A 25,880-nucleotide genomic window follows, 5' to 3' on the forward strand; every position below is an offset into this window, starting at 1 on the left:
GCAAGACAATGCAATACTGCCACTGTGAGAAATGTGATACCAAACATGGTTTTATGGCATTGATTGGATCAGAATTCACCAACATCAGTGTTGTGAAACACCTGTTAAGCTTGTTAGATTACAGCCAAAGGTTCATTGATACCCCTTTTCGACCTGGTTTGGAGGCGGTGCCTAATCTTGAACCAGTTCCTCGCTTTTCGACAGAAAGAACTGACTCTTGGCCAAGAAAACTGGTTCCAGAGCGGCACCAACTTTTTGCTGGTCTCGAAGCACGAACCACCGACATCAGGGGCTGGGGGCGTGATCAACAAGACCAACCAAAACATGTATATTATATTTTATTTTATTTGTTTAACTGCAGCGTTTGGATGCCAATGTAGGCTCGCAAAGCCAGGAGCAACATTTGTAAAGAGACAATATAGTCCGCCATTGTTGTTATTATACTTGCTGAGAGAGCGGAGATGTTTCCAGACATTTTGAGCCTGTGGAAAAGCAAACAGGTTTTGAGATGGTTCGAAAGTTGAACCAACTGCAAACCAGCACCAGCACCAGCACCAGCCCAGCAAAAGAACCAGGTTTGCGTTGGTCGAAAAGGGGTAATAGATGTTTAAAAATGGGGAACCCCAGGAAAGGACCAGAATAACCTGGGAAAATCTGACAGCAAGCTCTGAGCTCAAAGTAGTGCCAGGAGGGATGAGACAGGAATGACTGTTAAAAATGGGATTGTCAACAAACTGGCTCACAAGTGGACTTAAATACTGAAGCAGTGTATAATTTCTTGACATTGGAGGTAAGCTGGTTGCAAAGATCAGAGCCTCGGGTGCAGGCACATACACTCAAGCCTTGAAAGGTGGGAAACTTTCTCTAAGCCCCTTGATGTCTGGATCCAAGGCCGGTCTACACTGACACCTGCACGAGAAACAGCCCTGTGTTGACAAGGCTTGTCTCAAAGACGTCTTTCCTATCATTCCTCCTTTCTTTTGTCTTCCAAATAGTGGGGAATTATTTCTGCCTGAATAAAACATAACAGAGAAAGAAGACGTGCAATAAATCAAAGGACTTTTTTGGACGGCAGCTTTCGTCTTTGAAAGACAACTTAAAGACTTATCAGTCCAATTCCCAGCCAACACTTTGACATCCAGTGGAAATTAAATTAATCATCATCAAAAGAGGGGACGCTGTCTGTAAAAGGGGGAGTTGAAAGAGGGATGTGTTAGTAAATAGCGCCCTACACAAACTCTTCTGAGTGCTGCTTGACAGAAAAATAATGAGGGAGAGGAGGAAAGTGATTATGAATGCAGCATCCCTTATTTAACTAATCACTGGCGGAGGCAGAACAGCGTGACTCCTATGAAGACCTCAGTGCCTCGAATACACAGAGGTAAACAGGAAGACGAAATTAAGTGACAACAAAAATTAGCGAAACATAGAAAGACGACAAAATAATAGACAGGAATTTGATATTTATGTACACACAGAGAGTTTGAGCAGCAACACAGAGATACAAATCCATCTTAAAATGTCATTTATTATATGACTAAGTTTTAAGTAAGGAGGGACAGTACGCTGATAGAGACTGGTGCGCTCATCACATGCAGGTTGCACTAAATGCCCCCTTAAGCCTCTTCTTCATCCACCACAAATGAGATTTATGAACTTGCTTCTATGTAATGCTACATTAGAGACTTTACACACACTTAAACATGCTATATACAGCATTGAAGTCCAGTTTGACACCATATTTGTGTCTATCAGCCCTACTGCTGCTGCAGTCACTGTGGCTCATCTGTCAGCTAGATAGAAAGTAATACTAAACAAAAGAATTACCCTAAGGCAGAACTATTATTGTAATTTTTTACAAACATAGGACAGCTGGATATGAATCAAAACGTAGACTTCTTGTTTGAGTCATAACATCAAAATTAGATTAATTTCAATATTGGACTGACAGTTGCTAATGTCTAAATGTCCTTAAATTCAAATAAATTCAGTGTGGGCAATGCCACAGTGTCCTTGGATTTGTTCTACTCTAATGTTCATGGTCTATGAAAGTGGCTTAGGAATTGGTATAAGATGGCTTTTGATGTTGGATGTTAAAGCTAAGCTGTAACATTTGATTTGAATAATATACAGTAGGGAGAAAATTTAACGCACACTTGTAAGACACACATATGTCATGAACTGTTTTTTCCATGATAGAAATACATTTTCTTTTAACATTGTAGGTTTTTTTTTGAAAATGTGATTTTGATTGGTAAAAACCATCCATACACCATAGTTAGTGTAATTAAATCCTGCTGCCAGGTTTTCAAAAGGGGCCAATAACCTTCAATGTGGTTAAAGTGGTTTTGCTAAATCAAGCTACAATTAAGCTTTTGAAATGGTCTTCACAAAGTCCTGACCTCAACCCCATTAAAAACATGTGGACAGGCCTGAAAACAGTCAATGCAAGAAAAAACAACAAATTTGGTTGAACTCCAACTCTGTCGAAAAAGAGGATACCCAACCTGAATTCTGCCAGAACCTTGCTGTTGGCTCTGCTGTATATATTCTTTTGACCAATCAAATGTTGTAATATTTTTTTTAGAAAACCCACAAATATTTCTAAAATAAATTAAATGTGTGTGTGTGTGTGTGTGTGTGAGACAAAGAAGTGCAGTTCTACAGAAATAGAACCATTCCTCAAACTACCTTAAGGGTAAATGCCACTTACAGGTATGTGTTAATTTTTGACTGTAAAGTGTGTCTTAGAATGTCCTTTTTCTTTAACTCTACAATGCCGACAATGCCAAATCTTGTGATCTGCCACCAGATCTCCCAGAGCCCCAAGCGAGTCCTTCTTTTACAAACAATCAACAGCTAAACACCTGTTTCTAAAAATCCCTGTCACTTCCTCTCTATTTCCAATCAATGTGACTTTTTTCAAAATGCCATAAATCCAGTGCCGTAGGTAAACAGAAGGTAAATAACAAGAGAAGAGAGAAGAATACTAATAGAAGCATGAAAAAGAAATTAGAATATGATGAAATTGTTATGAAAAAAAAAATGGCCATTTTCATATTGCTCTGTCAAATTACATTTACTCTTCTATAAAACTTAATTACTCTCCCATGTGTAAAAAAGTAATCACAAACTTATTTTCCCAACTGTATTCCATAATGAGCCTTCAGGCCGTGCATATTGTTAATGGCGTCTTTGATTCAGCTGTAATTAAAAAAGAAAGGGTTCATTCATTGAGTCATCCTGTTATCACGTGGAATACCAAAAGCATGAGTCAGGTTTGTGTGCAGAACTTTCCCACAGAGGCAAATACAGTATTTTAGTGCTTTTCTAACTGCAGTGGTAATTATTCTCTTCCCACAACACCCGTACAGGTGGAGGAGTCTTCATAGATTCACTCTTTACAGTCTGTGCGCCCATCAGTTCTTCTTCTGAGCACCAAAAATCTTATTGCACTTATTGGTATACTGAAAGGCTGAGTTTTCTGTGCTTATGCCTTTTTAATCCAATCATGAGACAATCACACTAGTGGCATTCTGATAATGTCATTCTAATCAACATTTTCAAAGCAAAGTGATGTGAAGTGGGTGACCTTTTAGAAATATACTGCCCTGGTGGATATAATTTTTGAATTTAGGGCTCACATTATGATTTTGCAGTATCAATCAAATCTTACACTTGCTTATTACCTACAAAACATGCTTGTAACTTCAATTCTTAAGGACATTTTAACCTGTGTGCTGAGAATTTAAGTAAGAAAAAATCCCCAACCACAAGATACTGTGGAGCCCAAAAGGTTCAAGCATCAAAGTCAAATATGAATATACAGACAGTCAAGAGACACTCCCCAACCCCGTCTCCATTGGTACCTGTGAGGGATTTAGAGGTGCAGTCCTTTCCTCCGTGGGGACCTGATCCAGTGCCACTTACAGAACCCTCGTAGCTAATGCAGTCATAACAAAGCAGAGCTGTTCAAGGATAAAAAAGAAAAAATATAAAGAGAAAAGGGGCGATGAAAAATAGAGTCATAGGTTGCTGATTTTCTTTTGTTATATCAGTTAAAAGGCTTGGCTTTTTTCTTTTTTTCATTTGGGGTGCAATATTGATATTCAAAAGCCGTATTCTTTCCAGGAACAGCCCTGTTTGATGTTATGGCTGTGTTAGCCGTGCTAAAGCTCTAAAACCACAGCAACTACCTGCACGTACATGCACCTGCACAACCAATCATGCCCTCCTGAGCTGCATAGCTATCATCTTAGCTTAAAATAGGCAGCAGTTGGATCAAAACAGCAAACAGTAGACTGGACACCTGCAAGTGAACTTAGCGGGTGCTTTGACAGAACAGAGGAGGGGAAAAAAAGAAGCGTTAACAGGGAGTTTAAAAGCAGCAGGAGCAGCAGAACCCACACAACCTGACAGAAGCCAAAATCAGATTTGTTAGAGCTGGAAAAGCGGGGTTAGTAAAGCAGAAGAGAAAAAGTTTCAGATTTGATTGTGTTAAAAGCTTGAAATTTAAATTAGCCAACCCTTACAGAAATGCAGTCATGTCTAAACTGGATTAGTTTACATGGTCGGGTTCACTGTCTGAGCTTTTGACAGCAGGACTAACAGCATGTAACAGGAAGAGCTAAAATACTTTGCATTTTTTAAAACTTAAAAGGTCATTGGATTAGGATTTAACAAAGCTTGTTTCAAGAACAAATATACTCCTACGGTATAATGATTCTGCAAGGACGAGCAAAGCATGGAGGTTGTGAATTTTTTTTAACAAAAGTCCTTTTATTCTATTTTACTGATTTATTTTAGCTACTTCTTCTTGTGTCATATATCATGTTGGTGGTTACTGTCGTACCTGCAAAGGCTTTGGAAATCCGCTCTTTCTTCCACTCCCAGGGCTGGTCATACTCTTCAGGGGGTCGCTCGTCATCCTGAGGCAGCCGGCTTTCTCTGGGGCATCGCGAGCGCTCAGGGTCTGAGTCCCCGCCGTTCTCGGCCGGCTCATACGGCGTGTCGTACAGGGGCAGCTGCCTCCCAGGTCCGTCCTTAGGTCCTCGACCACCAGATCGTATTTCTACAAACAAGGAGAGAGAGCGGTCGTTAATGCCGGGCTTCTGTAATAAAACTTTATAGATGAAAACGGCTCCGTGGGGCAGAACACCGTCAGCATATGAGAAATGAGGATTTATGACAGTAGATGCTCTTACAAACCACCAAAATAGCACATTTTGTAAAGCCTGACTTGCACATCTTGTATAGCATGTGATGAATGTGTGGTGATATTTCAACTGATTTGACTGAGAGACAAAATAGCCTCATATTCAGAGTTCCCCAAATTCACAGCCCATGACAGTTTGCAGGCTAAAGTGCACTAATAATATTGCCTATCAGGCTAAAGAGTTTATTTTCTTTGCTCTATCTAAAAATGAGAAAGTTGCTGTAAGCCAGACAGATATGGCTGGTAATGAACAATTTCTGGGCATTGCAGAATAAACTGACATTGGCTAACAGGGTCGAAAAACCTACTAAATTGCTAAATTATATTGGTAAGTTCTTGTGCTGAGGAAAATTGCCCAGTGTAGCAGAGCTTCTATGACTAAGTGAAGTGCATACTAAGAACACAGCAAGCTGTTGCAAGTTTTAATGACGACATAAGATGGCTACAGGTACTGGGATCACAGGTCCTCAGCAACATAAATGTACTCTGGGCATCTCTCACCCTCATTTTATATCTCAAGTGTGAAATACCCGCCGTTGATGGTCACGAAGAAGTAAATCTGCATGCTGATAAGATGTGAGAGTGGTATAGAAGGGTCCTCTCACATGTAGTGAATGATGGTGACAGTTTGCTGAACTGATGACAGAAGTGGGAAGCAGAAGAGAGTGTTGAAATAAGAGGAGGAGAGGGGGGCCTGAGGGTGGGTGTGGGGGTTTTGGCTGAGCACCTGCAAAAGTGCACAGTGTAACCTCCCTGAGTACAGCGAAATCACACTGAACAGCCTTGCCCCGGGCTGCACATACCTGCTCTGTCAGAACAGAGGTGAAGAGAAAGCATCAATTTCCTTTCTCACTTCGTTCCCTCTTTGCCCCCCATCCCCACCCCACAAAAATATATATATTCATATTCTGGTTTGTGAGCAATACATGGTGACAATAATTTTTCATTACAACCAAATAAAACATTAACGTGTTAGTGTAAAAAACAATATACTGGTTATTTTGCCATTCTTAGAGCAGTGATAGGGCTAAAGATGTTTGCCCTGAGGGTGCTGTTGGAAATGGGCCTTCCTCCTGGCAATCTGTGTAATTGTTGTCAAGATGTTATGCACTTGGCTAACATGCTGTGTGGGGGTGACAGATATACCAACTGACTGACCATCAACCACCAACAGCATACTTAAGCCCTGTCAAATTCCTCCAGGTGGACAATTTTTTTTATAATTTTACAAATTTGAGATGGAGGTAGGAGATTTCCCCAAGAGGATAAAAAAAAAAAATCGACCCAACAACCTCTCAAAAGCAGATACTTTGCAGCGTGTGCCACTCAAGGAGGAGGAGGACTCTCAGTGCTAGAAGGAGGCCGAAAAAGCTTTGAGTGTCCCAATGTGGTGGGATTTTATCTGTCATAGTTATTGAGCAAAAACAAATGAGGCCATAAATGGCATTTCACCGTGTGCAATCTTCACACAGTGCAGAAAGCCTCCTCAGTACATGCGGCAGTAAACACTTCCTGGACAATTTCCACATCTCTGGTTTGTCTGAGGGTGGACATTTTGAAGTGTTCATACTTTCTACTATATACGTATAAAATCATGAATAAGACAGACACTGCCTTGAAGGATGCCTGGCCGCTGTATGAGATATTTAATCTCATACAGCGGCCAGGCTTATCTCGAACATTTCAAAGAGCCTGTGAAAGTCACATTTCTGAGAAACATAAAAGTACAGAAAACATTTTAACACTTCAAACTGAAGCCTGAATATCCCTTTCTCCACATACCTTTTGCACATTCAGAATAATGAATCCAGTGCATATATCTAGGTTTTTTGCATTTATGTTTGACATCTATTAAATAACACCTGACCTTAACTAGGATGCATGCAAACCCTTTAATTCTCCATGTAAGGAGGTGAAACAGACCTGACTCCTAATGAAGCTTCGTGCCCTTGAGAACTCTCCTCTTCTCCCTTTCCCTCCTCCTCCTCCTCTCCAATCTCCCTCTACTCATATGAAGTTGTTAGCAGCCTGCACCCTTCCTCCTGGGCCACATGAAGCTGTTAGTGGCCAGCACCACCATAGAGTAATGCAATGTGAAGAGAATGAAATATTATGCCATACTACTGCATAATTGCCTCTTAGCCCAAGGGAGCTCTTGCGGAAAAATGAGCAATGCATTGAGCCTAATGGAGCTACCCGCCGGTGGTGGTGGTGGTGGTGGAGGAAGTGGAGGGGTAGAGTGAGGTGAGGGCTGCCAGGTCCCGTATCTCAGCGTAATCCCGCATTAGGCAAACTCGCACTCTTTGATCTAGCAGTTAAAAGACTTGGTATTATGAGATCCTGCCATGATTAGGTCCTACCTCCCCTGCAGAGGAACAAATAGCTCTGGAAAAGGGTGAAAGAAGCAAAGGGAGGCTGCCAGAGGAGGTAAAATGATAGTGGGATGGGAGGAAGATATTACTGGTGGGGTGGTGAGTAAATCTTGTGGGAAGAACCCTTTAATTGGAGGCACGTTGCCTTCAATAAACTGCTGTGTTGGATTGAGAGTCTGCTTGCTCCCATGAATGAGGTTTTGTTTGTGCAGATAGGAGCCCTGTTGACCCTCTTCCTACTCTTTATTAATGAATTTCCTTCCAGCCTCCCTTCCCTCCTTGTTTCCTTCCATCCTTCACTCTTTTTCTTTCTCTCCATCAGCTCCTGTTAAGGCTTGCTTGGTAAGCTGGGTGGGGACACATCTGTCTAGGCAAATTACAGTGATTGGCATGACAGTGGGGTTGCATGTTGCAACACAGCTGCAGTCTATCTTCTGTCTTTGACCTCTAACCTCTGTTTGGGATCAGAGGTTAGCCACCGCACCCTCCCTTGATGTACCTCATACCTCCCCAACCCCGGATGTCAGAGTTCCTGCCCAGATGCTGCACTTCCTTTCTTTTTGACCCCTGGCCTACTTGGCCTTTACCACTCCCCTCCATTCGTACCTCGAAAGCTTGCAATATTTTACTTATATTTCCGGGTGTTTTAAAGGTTAAAAATAGGAAATATTTCAAAACCATTCATGCAGCGAGAAGCATATGTTCTAAAGTTTCGAGTATTTTAAGAAACAATTAAACATCTAGAAAGTGTGCCACACTCCACAGGGTTTCAACAGTCATGTAGCGGCAGCAGCAGCACTGACCACAACCATCTGTTTAATGCCACTAAAAAAGATGTGTGTGTGTGGGTGTGTGTGTGTGTGTGTGAGGGAGGGGGGCAGCAGAGCATACTGCTGAGAACCAAACAGCTGCATTCGAGCTAAAACCATTTTTCCCTAATGAGAAAAGACACGGATACTGACTGTCATAAAAAGCGGTTGAATGTAGGTTTCCACATGCAAGCTAAAAATCAGAAGCAGTGAGGAGAAGCGCTAAGCTTTGAAACAAGTGACAGATCCAGTCTTCGTTATCGTCTTTCTCTCTGGTTCATGAACTGGAGAGATTAATCCTATGGGAGGGAGAGGAACATGTTTCTTGTAATAAATCCAGGGGGGCTCCTGTTCCACTTACTACACTTAAGACCCTCTGGGCATATTATCATGGCAGTGCATGGGCAGACAGAGAGCTCTGGATTAAATCAAAAAACATTAACAGCAACCGACCTGGCAGCCGCATCCTGCTGCACATAAAGAACTGACCAAGCCTCATCCTCCAGACCACACCTCTCTTACTCGTCCTCCCTCTCCATTACTGCCGAGTAAAAGTGATTGTATTTGCAAGTAAGCAGCAAACAACTGCTGTACTGTGCTTTTATTGCAATACTTCAAATATGTAAAGGAAAGCACATTTATCTGCCTTTCTGGTTGACTGCCACCCACCCATTCCTACTGAGCCAGAGAGAATGTGCTGCTGTGAAGCACTCGCAGAGGAACAGTGAATATCTGGATTTGATTGAGGGGATCTCTTGTGCACTAGTGAAGGATTAAATGTGATTGACTTTACACCCCAGGAAAACAATGGCCAGAAAATGCCCAGGCTTCAAGGATTTGCTTTGCACGCTCCCTGAGATAAGTCACTCTGAAAAAAAAACCTAAAACTGTGTTGCCATTGTCACCTCAGAGAGCTCAGTTATCAACAAGGTGGATCTCTGCAGAGTGCTTCCATCTGAAAAGTGGGACAAAATATCCATGGGAGAACAGGGTAACTGAGAATACATTAAAGTGCACTGTTTTAAAACAGATGTGTGACACTGCAGATGCTTTCTGATTCACCCACTTAAATTACTTAACTCATGCCTTAGTGCTGAGCTGCTATATTTGAGTAAACCTAGCCATCTATGACCGCCCAGCCATGCTTGTTCCATGACAAAGACACATGATTATGAAGGTCACAGGGTTGATTAACAATGCCGCTGCAGGAGGGCTCATGTGTAGCACTGAGACTTCTGTAGCTTTTATTTCATTCTGTTTGATTACCCAGGTTTAGTGAAGAGTGAGCAAGGTCGATCTCGCAGCAGCACTCGGATATTTGAGCTATATCGGGGGCCACCCACAGGTATTATATGTCAGTCAGAGAGCTGGCTGACAAGTGAAGGTGTTTGCTCCTTGACCCGTGGCGGCCTGCTGTTGAGTGTCATTCCGCTTAGCGAGCGGAGTCTGAGAGCAGGCTCGCGCCACAGACTGTTTCCCGAAGACCTCTGGGAGAATAGATACGATAAGCAAAGACAAAACAATCCTGTCAGCTTTGTGCTCGCATCTTGCCCCAATTTTGATTTCACTTTCATGTCTCATAGTGTTTAGAAGGAACAAAAGCAGCAAAGACAAAAGGAATAAATTAGCATGTCTACTGTCATACTTTTTTTTTTTTTTTTTTTTTTTTTACAGCCTGCACAATTTCAACATTCCTAACTTGATTTGATATTTAGAGACAATTTGTAAAGTGCCTGCAATCAATAAGCTTTGATTTTTTACAGCCATGTTTCTGTCTTTTTGTGAACATGACAGGTTTGTCCATCTGCGAGGGGGAGTGTGTGTCTGTGCTTGTGCGTCTGTGTGCTGCTGCGTCTCCATCAGCCTCCTGCAGACAGAACAAAAGCAGCTGTGCCGTTTGTTCTCTCCATCTCCTTCTTCCTTCTGGCTCACACTGTGCCAAGCTTGTGGTGGGTACACTCCAAGGCCTCTGCCTGCCTGTCACACATATACATATACTTTTGGGAAGCCTCGAAGCCAGAGCTCAGACAGTCTATTCATGCTTGGCCCAGTGTATTTTGGGTTTCACCACACTATTTTTGGTCTGTGCTTTCTTATAAATGCCTTTCTGTTTCAGCTGGAAGCCATAGTTTTTGACAGACAAATGACACATAGTGGAAGACACTTAAAGGCAGACCCACAGAGCTGGGTTGCCTAGGTGAACTTATGTTGAAATGTATCTAAACTGTTTTTCAAACAAGCCACAAAAGTGTATCCATTTGTTCATGGGGAGGATATAAAAACAGAAAATCAAGAACATCGGAAAAGCCAGTCAAATGTAATATCCTAGTGAAGGCATGCCTGTGTGGGCATGTGCACTGGTGTATGAGTAAATTTGCTGTTCCCCCAGATGGCCGGAGGGAATAGAGGCTGAAGAGCGTCTTCCACAACATGCTGATCTGTATATGGATTCATTCCCTTACTGGAGCAAGAGAGTAAGCCTAAAGAGACGACATAAACAAAGCAGAAAACAAGAGGTAGGCGGGTGATGACGGAAGTAAGCCAGACAAAGTAACAGAGACAGAGAGAGAGAGAAGGAAGAGAGGGGAGCGTCAGAGGGAGACTGTGGGGATGTACGCAAAAAGACAGAGACAAAGAGCGACAGCAAGTGAATAGAAAAAGGGAGGGGTAATATTGAAAATTAGAGACAGGCAGGTGATGCAAGTTTGTCACAGAGGGAGAAATAAACAAAGCGACTGCGACAAGAAGTCAGGGAGAGTGATGGGAAGAGCGAGTGGGAGACACAGACACAAGGAGAGAGTTGCAAGAATAATAAATATGCACAGCAGTGAAGGGCTCGCCATATCTAGCAGATAATGAACACTTAAAGCTCACTTGTGATGAGAATAACAGTGAGGTGACTTAGCAGGTGCAGTACTAACAGACCACTGCTTATGTGTGCTATAAAATGTATTACATTAGAAAGATGCTTTCCAAAGCATTTTCATGTGGCAACTATTCACCAGATCACTGGTGATGGTGATGGTCATGTCTCTGACTTTCAGTAAGAGGAAAGTCATACTAAACTTATGCACACATCAGTAGCCTTTAAGGCTGCATGTAAGTACGGTGCTTCAATGCTAACATGTTCACAATGATAATATCAGCATGCTACAGGTAGGTTAGTATTCTGTCAATAGCAAATGGGAATGTCATTGCAGGTGTGGGTATAACAAAAGTATTGGACAAACAAAATTTTTGACCTGGGGTCATGGGATAAATGTTTTTTTTATAACTTTGTGCACTGAGGACCCTGAATGTCTTTATTAAATCTCTGTATCTTGACCAGTAGTCAATATATTTTAATAAAGAAAACCCAAATGTCAACCTACTGATGACATTGTCTGGGAACCATGAATGTGTCTGCAAAATCAGGTGCCAATCAAGTCGATTTTGATCAATTGAAGACCTTGACCTGCTGTCAGGGGATCACCAAATTCATCCCCTTGGGAACTTAAATGTCCCTGCATAGTTTCCATGGCAATACATCAAGATATTTCACAGCTGTCGACCAGGGGATCAACCCACGCACAGACGGATTGGCATTTCCATCCCTAGTGCTATGCAACTAGTAGGGTTGGCCCATTAATCAAGTAATTTTTTTAAGTAGATTTTTGGCTTCAATGATTATAAAAAAAACAAGACGACTGAGATAAAATGATGATGATTATAATATGGTACACTGCATTTTGCAATGCTCTTGTTTTGACTAAATTTCATAAATCCAGTGCACAACCTCCTTACAGTGGTGCACACTCACTCGTTTTGTTTTGAGTTACTGACTGGAATATGCAGAATATAGTTTACCAAAATGTTGAAAATGCGTTTGGTTGTTTTCAGTAAGTTGTGGCAGTGCATGACAACATATTTGAATAAAAACAAATTTCAGTGGATTGTGGAACTGCAACTTAAATTTATTTTGTTTTAGTTATTTTTTTGTTAAAAAGTAATTTTAAAAATTCAATGAATGCTTTTTGCTTCCAAAGTCAATGGGTAATCGTAATAATCTACATATTGACCAAAATAAGTGTGGTTATGATTTTTGCCACCAAGCAGCCCTATAGCTGCTAGCATGGCTAAAAAACAGAAGCTGATCTCACCCTTTCAGAAACAGCATGAGGTCAAGTCCTTCAGACAGACGAGCATCAGATGAAATTGAGTTTCCTGTTGTCATTTAGAGGACTGCTAATTAACAAAGTCAGGCATCCAGTAATGAGTAATTAAGTGGATTTGCTGTTTAACATGGGCTGCTGTAACACTGTTGACTTCCTTGTGGGCTTCCTGTGATTTGATGCTGCCTCTCTGTGTAACACTGGCAATGCCTCACCTATGTAAATGCCTCGCCACTGCATGGACGGTGGCATTGATCCTATGCGGGGCACAGTCACAATTACAGCTCGTTAGGACTGAGGTGAAAGCTTATTAATAGGAGATGAATGGGGACAGCTGCTTGGAAAGGTGCCCGTCTACCTACATGAATCACAGAATAGCCCTCGCAGCTAACTTACGCAGCGCCGCAGTGAGCAAACAAAAAGACGAGCAGTAGATCAGAATAATGACAAGGCGACACAAGTACAGATGCGATTAGTCATTCGTTGTTGCCGTCTATTGCACTGAGGTAATAGAAATTCCATTTGGACGACAGTAAAAGACACAGAAGCTGGAATCTTTTCTCGACACGCAGCGAGGAGGACTTAATGCGAAGTGGTGACAGGCTGCTTGGCTGACGCCGTCGGATGCGGAGGGTCCCAGAGCCTTGTGGGAGTGGAGCTATTTTCCTGCAGGCTGTGTTTCTGAGCTGTGCTCGCTCTGTGGCTATTGTTCCCGAGCTGTGATAAGACTGGTGGTGGATTAGAGGAGAGTGCACCCAGAGTTCAGGTTATGTATGGCTGCTGGAAGGAGAAGACAGCATGGGAATGGGATTGGTTCTGGGAAGGGAACTGGGAAGAGTAGGAGATAAACAGAGGAGAGAGGAAAGGAAAGGAAAGGAAAGGAAAGACATGCCAGAGAGTGCCCCTAGTCATGATGCTTAATCTGCCTGTGTGGTCGCAGAGAAAGGGGGGACAGTGGAGTCTAGTGACACGTGGACGTGGCTGTGATGAATAGTCACTTCATGCCCCCACCCCATAGGGGGCAATAGCCCATTAATGGTGATAGGCCTCCGGCAAAGACCCACTTGCACCCCCACCACTTCGCCGCTTCAACCTTCAACTGGCTCACATTCCCTCAGGGGATGTCAACACTGCTCATCTACGCTTCTCTGTGGGAAATGGAATAGAATTGAGAAAGAGATGACATTGTCACAATTTGTGGCACAAGGGGAGCCCTGTAGCAAAAGCTTTGGTATTGTACAGACAGGGGTCAGACAGAGGGCATGTATGTATAAAGTCAAAGCAACAAAGCAGCAGTGTCTGCGGTCTCTTAATAATTAGAATTCAAAACTGTCAGGAGCTGCTGGTGCGAATCAAACTTGGAATCTTTCAGTATAAACACAACATCATGCTGGTGCTTGGATCTTCAACAATTTTCCTCAACAGTCATCTCCGAAGCTCAGACTCAGACAAAGGCACACACAACACAGCTGTACACTTAAAAAGACGCCTCGCTGCGAGTAGGAAAATCTCATACTTCTAAGTTTATCCCCCTATTTTTTGACGTTTTCCCTTATTGTGCGATAATCCGATAATCTCTCCCCGCAGCACAACAATGCAGACAGAAGCCGCAGCCGAGAAATCTGTGGGAAATTAAGTTCTATCACCTCCACGCTGAGCGGAGCTGACAGTCACTATACACTCTCCTTGGGCTGTCTCTCATTAGCAGAGATGGATGCACGCTGAAACACTGACATATTTTACTCATAAACTGGGTTACAAACAGAAGACAGCAGCAAATCTTTTCTTATGGCAACATTACACAACCTGAACTGTGTATGACCCCGGTTTTACTATTAATAATACGCCAGCAAGTTGAAACACCAGAGGCTCCTACAAATTCTCCCCATGAGAACTTAAAAAATAAAGCACAATGCCACTCATACTATCCCTGAACTTCAAAGTCGAGGCTCATTATCAAGCATAAAATGAGGATGAAACTGCAGCAAATTTAAAAAAAAAATAGTGTAAGTAGTTCAACAGAGAACCATAAATATTCATTATGAGAAAAAAAAAAAGAAAAAGAGCGGTTGCATCTTCAGGCTATAAGGGAAGCAGATATGGAGATGCTGGGACGCTTTGTATTGATTTGTTCCCTTTATCCGAGAAGGCTACTTCTGCTGGAGCAGCATTGTGACCTGTTTACCAATCCTTCCACTCCACAGGACGTGCATGTCCTCGGGGAAACGTGCATTAGTAGGGCTCTGGCAAATGCAAATAGTTACACAGCAGTGACCTCGCTATCGGTCTACGTGTGTGCTGTTTTGACCTTCAGGTAAGCGCAGCCTCTTGATAGGCGCTCCCCACATGAGTATACACAGAGAGGGTAAATACAGTAAGGGTGGATTACCACGGTAAGCTGCAAACAGTGTTTACACGGCTGTGTGTGACCTGATCCTTGTCACCCGGCGTCTGAGTCGTATAAAACACAACATGACTGCAAACAGATTAAACAATTGGAAACTCTGACGGTCCTGCGTGCCAGGGGAGAGTTTGGAGGTTTTATAAAGGTGTTGTTGAGTCAGTGAACACTGAGTGCTGCAGCACATCTGAGTTCAAATGCAAAATCAGCCTACCATCATGTGATGAAAGTTGCATCTTCTCTTTCAAAATATGGTATTTTAAAATCATGACGTTTGTCCTTAGCTCACAAATTGGTGTATTGGTTCAGCAGACTGCAGCCTTTTTATGAAGATATGAAAATTATGAATGAAGGACAGAGCGTTTCAAAAATCAAGTATTTCTCTGGTGCTGAAGGACTCTGTTATTGTCGGCCAGCGCACACCATGCACCATGATGCATACTTTTATTTAGCTTGTGACTCTATGAGAAGTACAGAACATGCAGCCAGACAAGTGGCTCCAATTCTCTATGACTGAATAATATTTGTTTTTCATGGTTTATGTTCCTCGCATAATTTACACATGGATGCAAGGCCTGACATCCACTGCATCCGGTCCTGCTATCAGATATGAACTCTGCAATTAGCCACAGTCTAATTAAACCCTAATATACAAGTGTCTGGCTACAGCTCGAGGTTACATTGTTGTTTACTCCAGCTTCATGTTCACAACATGAAAGCCTTACTTATGCATAATGATGAGTCTGATACAATTCACCCCCTCTTCTGCTTTGTCTAAACAATGTCTGCTCATGCACTCGGGTCTCTGTCTCTGTGTATCTTCACTGTTCCCAATGAGCTGCACAGGACTAAAAGTCTGAAGTGCTGGTGTGTGTTAGTGTGTCTGCTGTCTGCCCTCTTCAGCCTCCATTAGATCAGACATGCGACAACCCGCAGAGAAGCTTCTGGAGTCCAGTATACGACCTCTCAGCTCTGTCTAACCTGATTCTCTCTGACAGGGCAGACGGAGCGGTGCAGAGGGGGCATGTGGAATATGATCGAGCCTCAACCTTACAAACAAACTAAAGGCAAGCAGGTTTGGTATGAAAGTCATTACATAATAGATAGGTGTGATCAAACATGCACGTGGACCTGCTTTTGCAATTGCAACCAAACCCCATATATCTAAAAAGTAAAAAAAACAGTGTGTCAGGCAGAGATGTTACTTAACTGTCAGTCAGACGGAGGAAAAAAAAGTTCTCATACATCCTCCCCTCATTTTCATGTGTCTCACCCACATGACAACCAGTTGGCACAAATATGCTAACCAAGCACCATGCAGTTGAGTGCAGACTTGTCCTTATACAGTACAGACAGGAAGAAGGAACACAGAATAGCAGATGGTCATTTGCATTATTTTCTTCTGCACCACCATGGCTCTGAGGACACAGAGTACTGAGTTCTGCTTCAACTTTACCCACTTCCAAGGTGCACGGAGAGGGGAAATAGCCTGAAGACGTCATTCTGATGACCCTGATGAAAGGGCACAAGACCAAACGTCTCACAATAAAATCCTTATACTAGCTCATCCACCAAGTGTGGATGAGCAGGATCTTTTTGCTGTAATGTAATAAAAAATCATTAGAAAAAACAAGTTCCAGCATATTGTTTTTGTAGAAAATCCTTCCCATACTGATTATTATCTTCCATTTTTTTCACTGGCTATAAACATGTCATAAATACTGCAGCAAGCCTGTGACAGGCATTTATTGAATTTTGTGTTTATTAAACCCTTCCAGTTGTCATTCATATGATTTTATTGCATTGTCTTACCCCTGACACTTCATGGCTCTTATGGGCTATTTGATTGATCTGTCATACAGTATCAAATTCTAAATTTTCGATCCCTTGTTGGCATTTCACTCAATACTTGACACCACTGCATGGGATGATGCATTTCTTTTTTTTTTTTTTACTCGGGATGCATATCTGAGATTTCATTAGTGTTTCACTTGGCTCACTGTTAATCAAAGGCCTTTAAAATTCATGGGGAGAGCTTACATATCAATACTGCTGAGCACCTGTCCCTGAGGAGCAAACAAGACACAGCACAGCAGCAGAAAAAACAATGGATGTCATTATGATTGAAAAGACAGCAATATGTTTATGCACTGTGGTGAATTTATGCTGTTTGGCTGACTGAGGCTGATTTACTGGTAAACTACTTAACAGTGATGTGTACTCACGGTGGCATACAACAAAAGAGAGTAAAAAAACAAAACACAAATCCTGTCAGCAATATGTGTGTGAGTCATGACAGCTTGTTACAAAACTCAAACATCAATTCAGTCTCATTTCAAATGAACTTCCTAATTTAAACCTTCTTCAGATTTGCTTTAGTCACACTCAACGAAGAGCTGTCCCATAAAGGCGAACACATTTTCCTTAATGAGTCAACCACACAACAAAAACTCCAGAAGACTGAACAATGAATGCAAATCGACCCCAAGGGTGCACTGTAGAAAATGAGCTCTTGTAAACAAAACTGATTACCCAGGAAAAAACAGGCTGCAATGTAAACCTTGACTAAGCTAGTTCTATTACTGGCTAATGAGCAAATCCTTTAACACCTCCTGCTGTACTGCCATTCTTACACAGCATATTACATACAGGAGTTTTTACACTGCAGGAGTGTGACTGGTTTAGAGGCTGCAGATTGATGTGCGTGGGAATTAGTGTTAAAGATTTTTGGCTTATTCCACAGTGACCTCAGGTTAAAGTACTGCTATGCCAATATAAACTCGCAAATGGAAAAGTCATTGGCATTAGCATATTTAATCTTGAAGGCCAGATCTCTGGGATTGCTTCTGGAAATATGATATATCTGCAGCAGAAGTCTGATTTCTTTCCTTCACTACTGCTTATTTACACTTCTGTTCCCTTTGGATAGCATTACATTGTAATGTGCTATACATGTCTCAACACTCTTGCACATTGCATAATTTGTGTATTTGTGCAAATTCAAATTAAACCACTTTTAAGTCTATCAGCGTCTAGATTATTTTGCACAGCATACCAATAATCGATCAGAACTCCTTTCAGAAAACAAACAATTTAAAACTTGTCTGTCTTGTCGACAGATCTGACAAAGCATGAACTCAGATTTTTCACAAATTGCCATCATGTCGTAGTTGCTTCGGCATACTTCTGATCCATTAAATCACAGCAAAAAATGTTTTATTTTGGGTACATGCTGCTGTACTAGCGCCAGCATAGCAAGAAGGTGAAATTCACCGATGTTATGGATCCAGCCACAGCAGAGTTTGGTTTTACGACATACTAGTTCTTCAATAATAGGTACAAATCAGCAATAGTGGTCATTTCGACCACAGTCATGAAAAAAATGCCAGTACTGCTTATTCCAGCATGTTTCATGCAAGTACTGACATGGAACACAAATGTTCCAGTAACGCAAGGCAAAATTTGGCTTTACCTCTGGTGTGAACATGCCATAACATTTGCAATACTTATCATCGTTTACATCAATAAATTTATATTCATATGATTGTTTTGGTCAAAATTGTCCTGCACTTACAATAAATATAATATGCCACTTGAATCATAACCTCATCATATGCAAAACACTAATCAAAAACTCAGTTAAGAAAAGTTGTAAGAATGAAAGCAAAAAAAGAAGGATGGATAGATTAGATGAGATAGAAGGAAAGACAAACACAGCTGCCTTCATTAGTGATAATAGCTGAACAAGAATTACACACTCTAATACTATGTCAGTGTCTGCTGCGTAAGGCCGCATACCTGAATTTTATGATGCCTCTCTGTTGGCTGGGCCCTAGACATGTGGCTGCAGCGTGCCACGTGGGCTTCTTCACTAAGCATGCCAGCAGCAACAGCAGCACCGCTAGTCGCTCAGGAACCTCTGCCAAACATCCATCAGCATGCCACTGACTTTTATAGCCCAAGCCCCAAAAAAACACCACTAATGAAACTACGGCTTTGAGAGGGACCTCTGCCAGCACAGTGTTTTGGGAAAGGCAGTGTCACTGTTGCAGAATAGTCATTAACATCTGACTGGAATTGGGCTCGGGAGTTGCATGGCAAGGTCCCATAGAGTATCTTTGTACCCTGCATTTAAAAGTCAATGGCAATCCCGTAAAAACACTCATGCCAATAAAAATGAATGATGCTGAGTGAGTAATCTTTGCCTCATCCTTTTCCCGGATCCAATAACGTGCTACGGCCATTGTGGGGGAAAAAAAAAAAATCACAACAGAAGGTTGATAAGAGTGCAAAGCTATGGATCACACCACTGACGCAGCAGCAGAAGTTAATGTGACAAGACAAGTTCTTTGGCAAATAAAAAACAAAATCAGAAAGAAAACTTAAGCAATGTGATCAAAACACAGGCAATTTTTGCAAACACTCAATTAACGTTTTTTTTATTATTGTTGAAAGTAGGTGAGTGAACATGCAGTACTGATGTGCCCAACTAGGTTTCATTCTCCCACTGTATCCGCTGTTTCCCTCAGGAGTGTAATCATCCTCCATGCGGTCTGGCTGCCTCCTTCAACCCCAGCAGGAATGCTTTCTTCATTGCCAGAATCCCTTTCACAAAATGTGGATGCAAGCAAAACACAAAAGAGCCTGACCGTCGAGCAGGATGAAGATCATTCTGTCACTAGGGCAGGGAGCTCGCTATCACAGGGTTATGAGCAGCTGTCGAGCATGTTTCGTTAAGGAATGCCAATGTTGATATAAGCCATCTCCCTCCATACGTCATGCCATTCGAAAGGAATACCACACCGCCCATTTTCTACCATAATTATTCACACGCTTGCGCACACGCAGACACACACAAGCTAAAAAACTCCACCTTGTGCAGTAAAACCATCCATTACTGAGGTCTAAAATACCACGTCAGGGCCTCACAAGGCTGCATATCTGCTGTTAGCCTGGTATTCAGCCGGTGAGAGAACCAACAAATGGAGGGTTTCTGGATTCCTCCTCCAGCTGTGTGGGCGACTGCACTCATACAAATCTATGTTAAAGAAAGGTCAGCTAGCTCACTCACCAACATGAGGCCTGTAGTTACATGTACACATTTAGGCCACACAACTGGCAAGATGCGTACCAGGGACAGACACACACCCATGGATGTACCATACGTCATGCCACCGCAATAATACCACCCCCTCACTCCTCTTCCTCCTCCTCCCTACAGTGTGCCAAGGGTGGGCTGACAAGACCCATCCCGCTCAGAGCTGCTAACACATTCTTGCACCTGCTGCCTCCCTCCCGACTGCTGCTCATCCGTGCTCTTCAGGGAGCACACACACTGGATTCCACACTGGTGAGGTGGCTGAATGTCGAACAGTCATAATCTCTCAGCTACGCGCAGTTGTGCTGTTAACCTCTGACAAGTGTAATTCTAACTCAAGCTCTCAGTTTTCTCCAATGAATAAAACATATTTTTTTGCTGAGAAGGAGTCTCTAAGGGAATGACAGGAAATTAGGCAGATGAAGAAATGTTAGCAGGGAGGGGTCTCGGCCAACTCCGGATAGAGTGTATAAGAGACTTTTGAGTTAGGCTGAGTGGGAGTTTGAAGTCTATACAGTGCGTCTCTTTGGCTATATGTCTGTGTGTGTGTGTGTGTGTGTGTGCGCACTGTAAGAAAAGACAGGCAGAGAGGCAAACCGACAAACATGAAGGCAGAATATTCCAGCAGTGTATGAGGCGCCCTACTAAACATATGGAGTATCCAGTCCTGTGGGCGTGGAGATGAAAGACTGAGAAGTCTGACTCCTTGCACTTCCTGCTGAGACATAGGAAGCTACCAGAATCCTGTCAGGAACAGGAGGGGCCAAGTTCTTGTTGCTCAGATTCTCCACGACTTGTGAGTCTTTCCTTCACACACCCGAGCCAAAACAAAAAAAATGTTTGTAGAGTGACATTATTCCCTGTGAATACAGAGTGTTATCATTCCAGAAGAAAACAGCACTATTCATCACTCGGTACACTTGTTTGCTGCTAATTCCTCTAAATCACAGCGAGGTAGACAAGAATAATACTGTAAGTGTCTTATCAACATGCTCTCTTTGTCCTGACATTTTCTACTGCTGTTGTATAAATTCTTGTGGACACACTGTGGAGGATGTGGCACCGGCAAACTCATTCTCCGCTGGCTAAATGATGACTGACCTTTCCGCTGGCAGTCTGCGAAACGGGGAGCCCGGCTCAAGAGCGAGTCCTGATAGGACGCAAGGAGTGGAGTGGCAGATGCGGCTGAAGAATATTGACGACTTGGAAGAACTCATGAATACAAATATGGATGGATGAATTAGATGATGCGGTTGTTGTGGATGAGGGGGATTATTCCATCATAACGGTATTGTTCCCTTGAAACGGTTACATTTGAATGGCTGTCTGCTTGCATTAGCAGGCTTCATTAATAACATTCATTAGCCATTCAGGGTCTGTTTGAACAGAGTACCAAGAATCCTCAGCCTCCCCTGGCTCCAGTCCTGATACACTTACATGGACCGTGTAATGCCTGCAGGACAATTCAATTAGGGAAGGGGCATTTGATCACTATTAAGACTTAAGACTCACGTCCTAAAAGCATAATTTATCACCATCAAGGTCTATTGTATGACAATGCTAGATTAGGTGTCCTGAACATTTTCTGGAAGGTGACACATAGCTTCCCAGAACTGTTACATTGGGTAAACGAGATTAGCCTTGTATGTGTCTCTCCTAAAAATGGAACCCAGCAGAATTAATGGCACCGACTCGCTTGTTTTTATTGTTTTTCCGACAATGGATTCTGGTTGAACATGGGCCATTTGTTGGCCCTCTCATAATAATTGCACCGCTTTTTGTAGGGAGCAACAGAGAGAGATGAAATCAATCAAAATATGCCCATCTGCAGACTTCACTTCAAATCATGCTCAAATTAAGTCCATGAACAGTCTCCACTGCAACAAAAAAAAAGGAGAATTGTGGTAAAACAAAAACCCTCTGTTTGTGCTGACTGCGACTTTGCCAAGTGGAAGAGCAATGAGTAAGAGTTGACAGTGAAAAATGGTAAAGAAAGGAAACAGAAGGGAAGATGAAGATGCCAGGACGTGAGACAGGGCAGTGTGTGTGAGCAGCCCCCGGTGCCAGCTGACCCACTGTTGGCAGGTCTGGGTCTGCTGCTGCTCTCAAACGTGCCCAGGCACAGAGGGGAATCCTAGGTAATTTGTCCGCTTGTTTGGATAATCCACCATCTGCCACACTGTGAAAGGCCTTAGGCCCATCCACAAGCCTTCATGTTGGACCCAAATGCTAAACATATGGGGGCAAACAAAAATGGAGTCCAAATTCCTCTGAGGGCACAAAACTGGGAAAACAGGACTATATAAGCTACAGTTAGAAGCAATATGGGTCTCCAAAAATGTCTTTGACATGAAAATAAAGGACGTCTAGAGGTGTGCATTTTGGGTTATTCCTGGAACATTTATGTGTTAAAGATGGTGAGTTTAGGAAAATAATTAAGGGTGTGCAAATAGTCATTTTAGCAGTACTATAATTTGGAATGACTGATTGGAGCAGATTTATTTTTTTTATATTTACAAAAAACAGTTTTCACTTGAGGCAACAGTTTGGTAGTCGGCATTTAACAGGGATGCTTCCAAGTATCTGCCTGCTGTCGAGAATTGGTGTTTGGAAATATTACGCCTAAACAAATGTTACTGGCACGCAATAAGCCAAGCACTAAGCTAAGTTTATTAGACACCTCGATCTGCACCAAACATCACAGTTAAAGTGGAATAGGTAAACAGATAATTGTGAAAAATTCTGTCAACACTGTGCATCCAATAAGACAAAAAAAAACATGTATTGTGTTGAGCACAATCTCTCCAACAATGGACATTCAGTGGACAGACTGCCTTTTAACTCCCTTGGATCAAAGACTATGCTGATCCTCTGATGTTGTAAAACATCCCATGCTTTGCTTTCTCTGATAAGAAATAGGGCACACTCGAGAAAGAATCAATCATATTCAAATACAGGTTTTAAAACAAGTCTGCACCACCCACACGAGCATAACAGAAATTATATTTGCAGAAGCGAAATAAGCACAGACGGACAGCAAAAGATACTTAAATGTCATGGAAAACCCATCTCAGGCAGGTTTACCTTCCTGTCAAGAATTATTACTTTCAATTTCCTGGTTGTTTATAGGGACAGGAAACAGAGATACGTGAAGCTTTATCTTTTACATGACTGGATTCTCAAATGACCTTTAAGAAATAGGGAAATTACTTTCCAGATCCTTTCAGGGTGAGAGCAGGATCAGGGCAAATACTGCATGGCTGTGATGGTGATATTCCAAGCAATTGATGGATGCAGAACTGGAAACATACAGTAGTGTTCAAAATAATAGCAGTCCAATGTGACTAACCAGATTAATCCAGGTTTTTAGTATATTTTTTATTGCTACATGGCAAACAAAACTTGTTGGTTTTCTGAGAATCTACTGCACCTACTGGTACCTTGTTTGCCATGTAGCAATAAAAAATATACTAAAAACCTGGATTAATCTGGTTAGTCACATTGGACTGCTATAATTTTGAACACTACTGTATATAAAACAGGGATTGAAGAAAACTAGAATTACTGCCTCGCAATTGTATGCCTCCAACAACCAGTCAAATTGCAGTTGACATCCATGTCTGTCCAGATGCAATCATTTACCAAATCACCACAACAATCTCCACAGTTTCAAGGTGGGCACTCAAGATTAGTGTCACCTATTTAGTATATGCAACCAAATGTGAAATATGGTCACAATGTACCCATCAGTTCCTGAGCTATATGGCAACAAATAAAGGCCCTAGGGTTTTTTTATGAATCAACTGTGAAGTTGACCTTTGAGCTTTTGGATACAAAGGCTGTATCGGAAATTCCATACTAACATGCTATTTAGTATGTTAAAACACTGTGTGAGAATTTTCTGGTCTGTCCGAAGCCATAGTATGAAACCAGTAGTACACAATTCCGTACCATTTCCCTTTAAAATATTACAGTATGCAAACACTTAACACTACAATGGCATAAATATCCCACTATGCAGAAATGTGTTTTTCACATTAGATTTTTATGTCATTTTTGTTGTTTGTTTTTGTTTTATTTTCTTAATGCTTTATCTCTATATATGATTCTGGAGTTTTTTTTATTTTTATACTTTGTACATTATACACACAACAGATGTTGTGATACACACAACAGCTGTGTATCTCATTACAGAGCTGCCTGTTTAAATCCCTATTTTAATGAGTTTGTCTGCAGTTAGCATTTTCCACGCCGAAGTTCTTCATCACACACTGGAGACAGTAGAGCTGAGGTTGGCACAGGTTACCGTGGTTACAAGTCTCAAACTGGCACAGGGCTCTCAGTAAGTGAAGTTGTTTTTACATTTCAGTGCATCCAAAAAGAAACTTTGTTGAACGATATAGTATGTGACTTGAAGTGGACATTTGAAGGAATTCCACTGAGGCATTGCAGAGATATCAAGTGGGACGGATGGACGGACACAGGCACATATGGACAACTCAGAAACAATATGCCTCCTGCCATGGCTGTCGCTGGTGCTGGCATTAAATCAGAAATACATTTCACCTCGTGTGGTTGAGTCTATATGTGCTATTAATAGTAACATATCTCCTTCATAAACAAAGGAAAGAAAGTGGTCACAAATGTGTTTGAATTTAATATCTTACCCACCTTGATCCTGAAACAGCTTGGTCATTGTACCTCAGAATAGCAAAGAATAAAGGAACAGGTGAATTGATAGGAGAGGAATGGAGCAATGAGTGAGACTTGGCAAAGGGACATTCAGAGAATGACTCGCTTTGTTGTGCACCGAAGATTGTTCAAACTATTCTTCTATTGTATTCCCTTTGACAGCAGTGTATTGTGACAGCGGCACACAGTGCTTTGAGGTACAGTGAAATGGCACATACTCTCATAAGAGGATGTACTGAGTCACCGGCCAGTGGTGTGACTGGGCCTGGAGATGATTGCTGAGGCTGTGAGGTGAAAGGGGTTTGGCAAGGCGGAGTGCCATTAAGGTGTGCCACTATTTTAATCCAGGCGACTGTGATTTATAGACATATAAAACAAATGACAAAGATGGGGTTTCCCCTTGAGCCATAAACACCTTCAAGTCTTACGCTCATATTTTTCCCTGGAGGACAGACAATTTGTATCTATTTAATAATAATGTAAATAAATCTAGTTAGAGGATCAAACAAATACTGCATAGTGCGCTCAGAAAGTCAACGTCTTTCTCAGAGGAACAACAGAGGTGTATTGTGTTGCTCCACAATATATGTGAAAAGAATGCCGAATCCTCTACTTTATATGTGAAAGAAAAGGAAGATTAAGTGATTAAATAACAAATCAACAACACACAAAATATATGCAAGGTACACACTACACTGCGCCCAGAGAGAGACCTTTCTTATCTCTTAATGTCTCGAAATGTACCACTGGAAGTACTTCAGCATATTTGAAGAAGTTGATGTCCTTGCAAGACTCTTGACATTTCAGGATTTATACCCACATGGTTGAATGCACTCATTGTAAGACGCTTCAGATAAAAGCAGCAGCTAAATAAATGTAATTAAAGTAATGTAATGTAAAAGAGAGAGCTAAATGTCTTAACAAACAGAGAAATGTTTAATTGCAGGCTGCAGTGATTTTACAGTTGGTCGACCATTTGTTTTTTCAGGTTATATTTATATGTAAGGCTAAATTTAAATTGAATGCAAATTTATTCTGCCACTTCAACCTTCCTTGTGGCTCTTGTAAATCCATTCTACACTGTGTAAACGCCTTTGCCCCCCCCCGCCCCACAAAATTGACAGTGGTGATTAGCATGACCT

The 25,880-nt window shown here is 41.9% G+C and overlaps 1 protein-coding gene across 5 annotated transcripts in view; it reads right to left on the reverse strand.

Annotated features, from left to right (window-relative positions):
- LOC131984913 (SH2 domain-containing adapter protein F-like) overlaps positions 1-25,880 on the reverse strand; it is a 104,540-nt gene that overhangs the window by 24,192 nt on the left and 54,468 nt on the right. For 3 of the 5 annotated variants that reach the window (XM_059349908.1, XM_059349893.1, XM_059349892.1), the window contains exon 3: positions 4,853-5,071. In XM_059349908.1, coding sequence (XP_059205891.1) covers positions 4,853-5,071 — 219 coding nt within the window. Of the gene's footprint in view, positions 1-3,869; positions 3,969-4,852; positions 5,072-25,880 lie in introns of all 5 variants that reach the window. The other 2 variants (XM_059349901.1, XM_059349888.1) reach the window with 1 other exon arrangement.

The sequence above is a fragment of the Centropristis striata genome, chromosome 2 (genome assembly GCF_030273125.1).
Source record: "Centropristis striata isolate RG_2023a ecotype Rhode Island chromosome 2, C.striata_1.0, whole genome shotgun sequence".
Taxonomy (NCBI): domain Eukaryota; kingdom Metazoa; phylum Chordata; class Actinopteri; order Perciformes; family Serranidae; genus Centropristis; species Centropristis striata.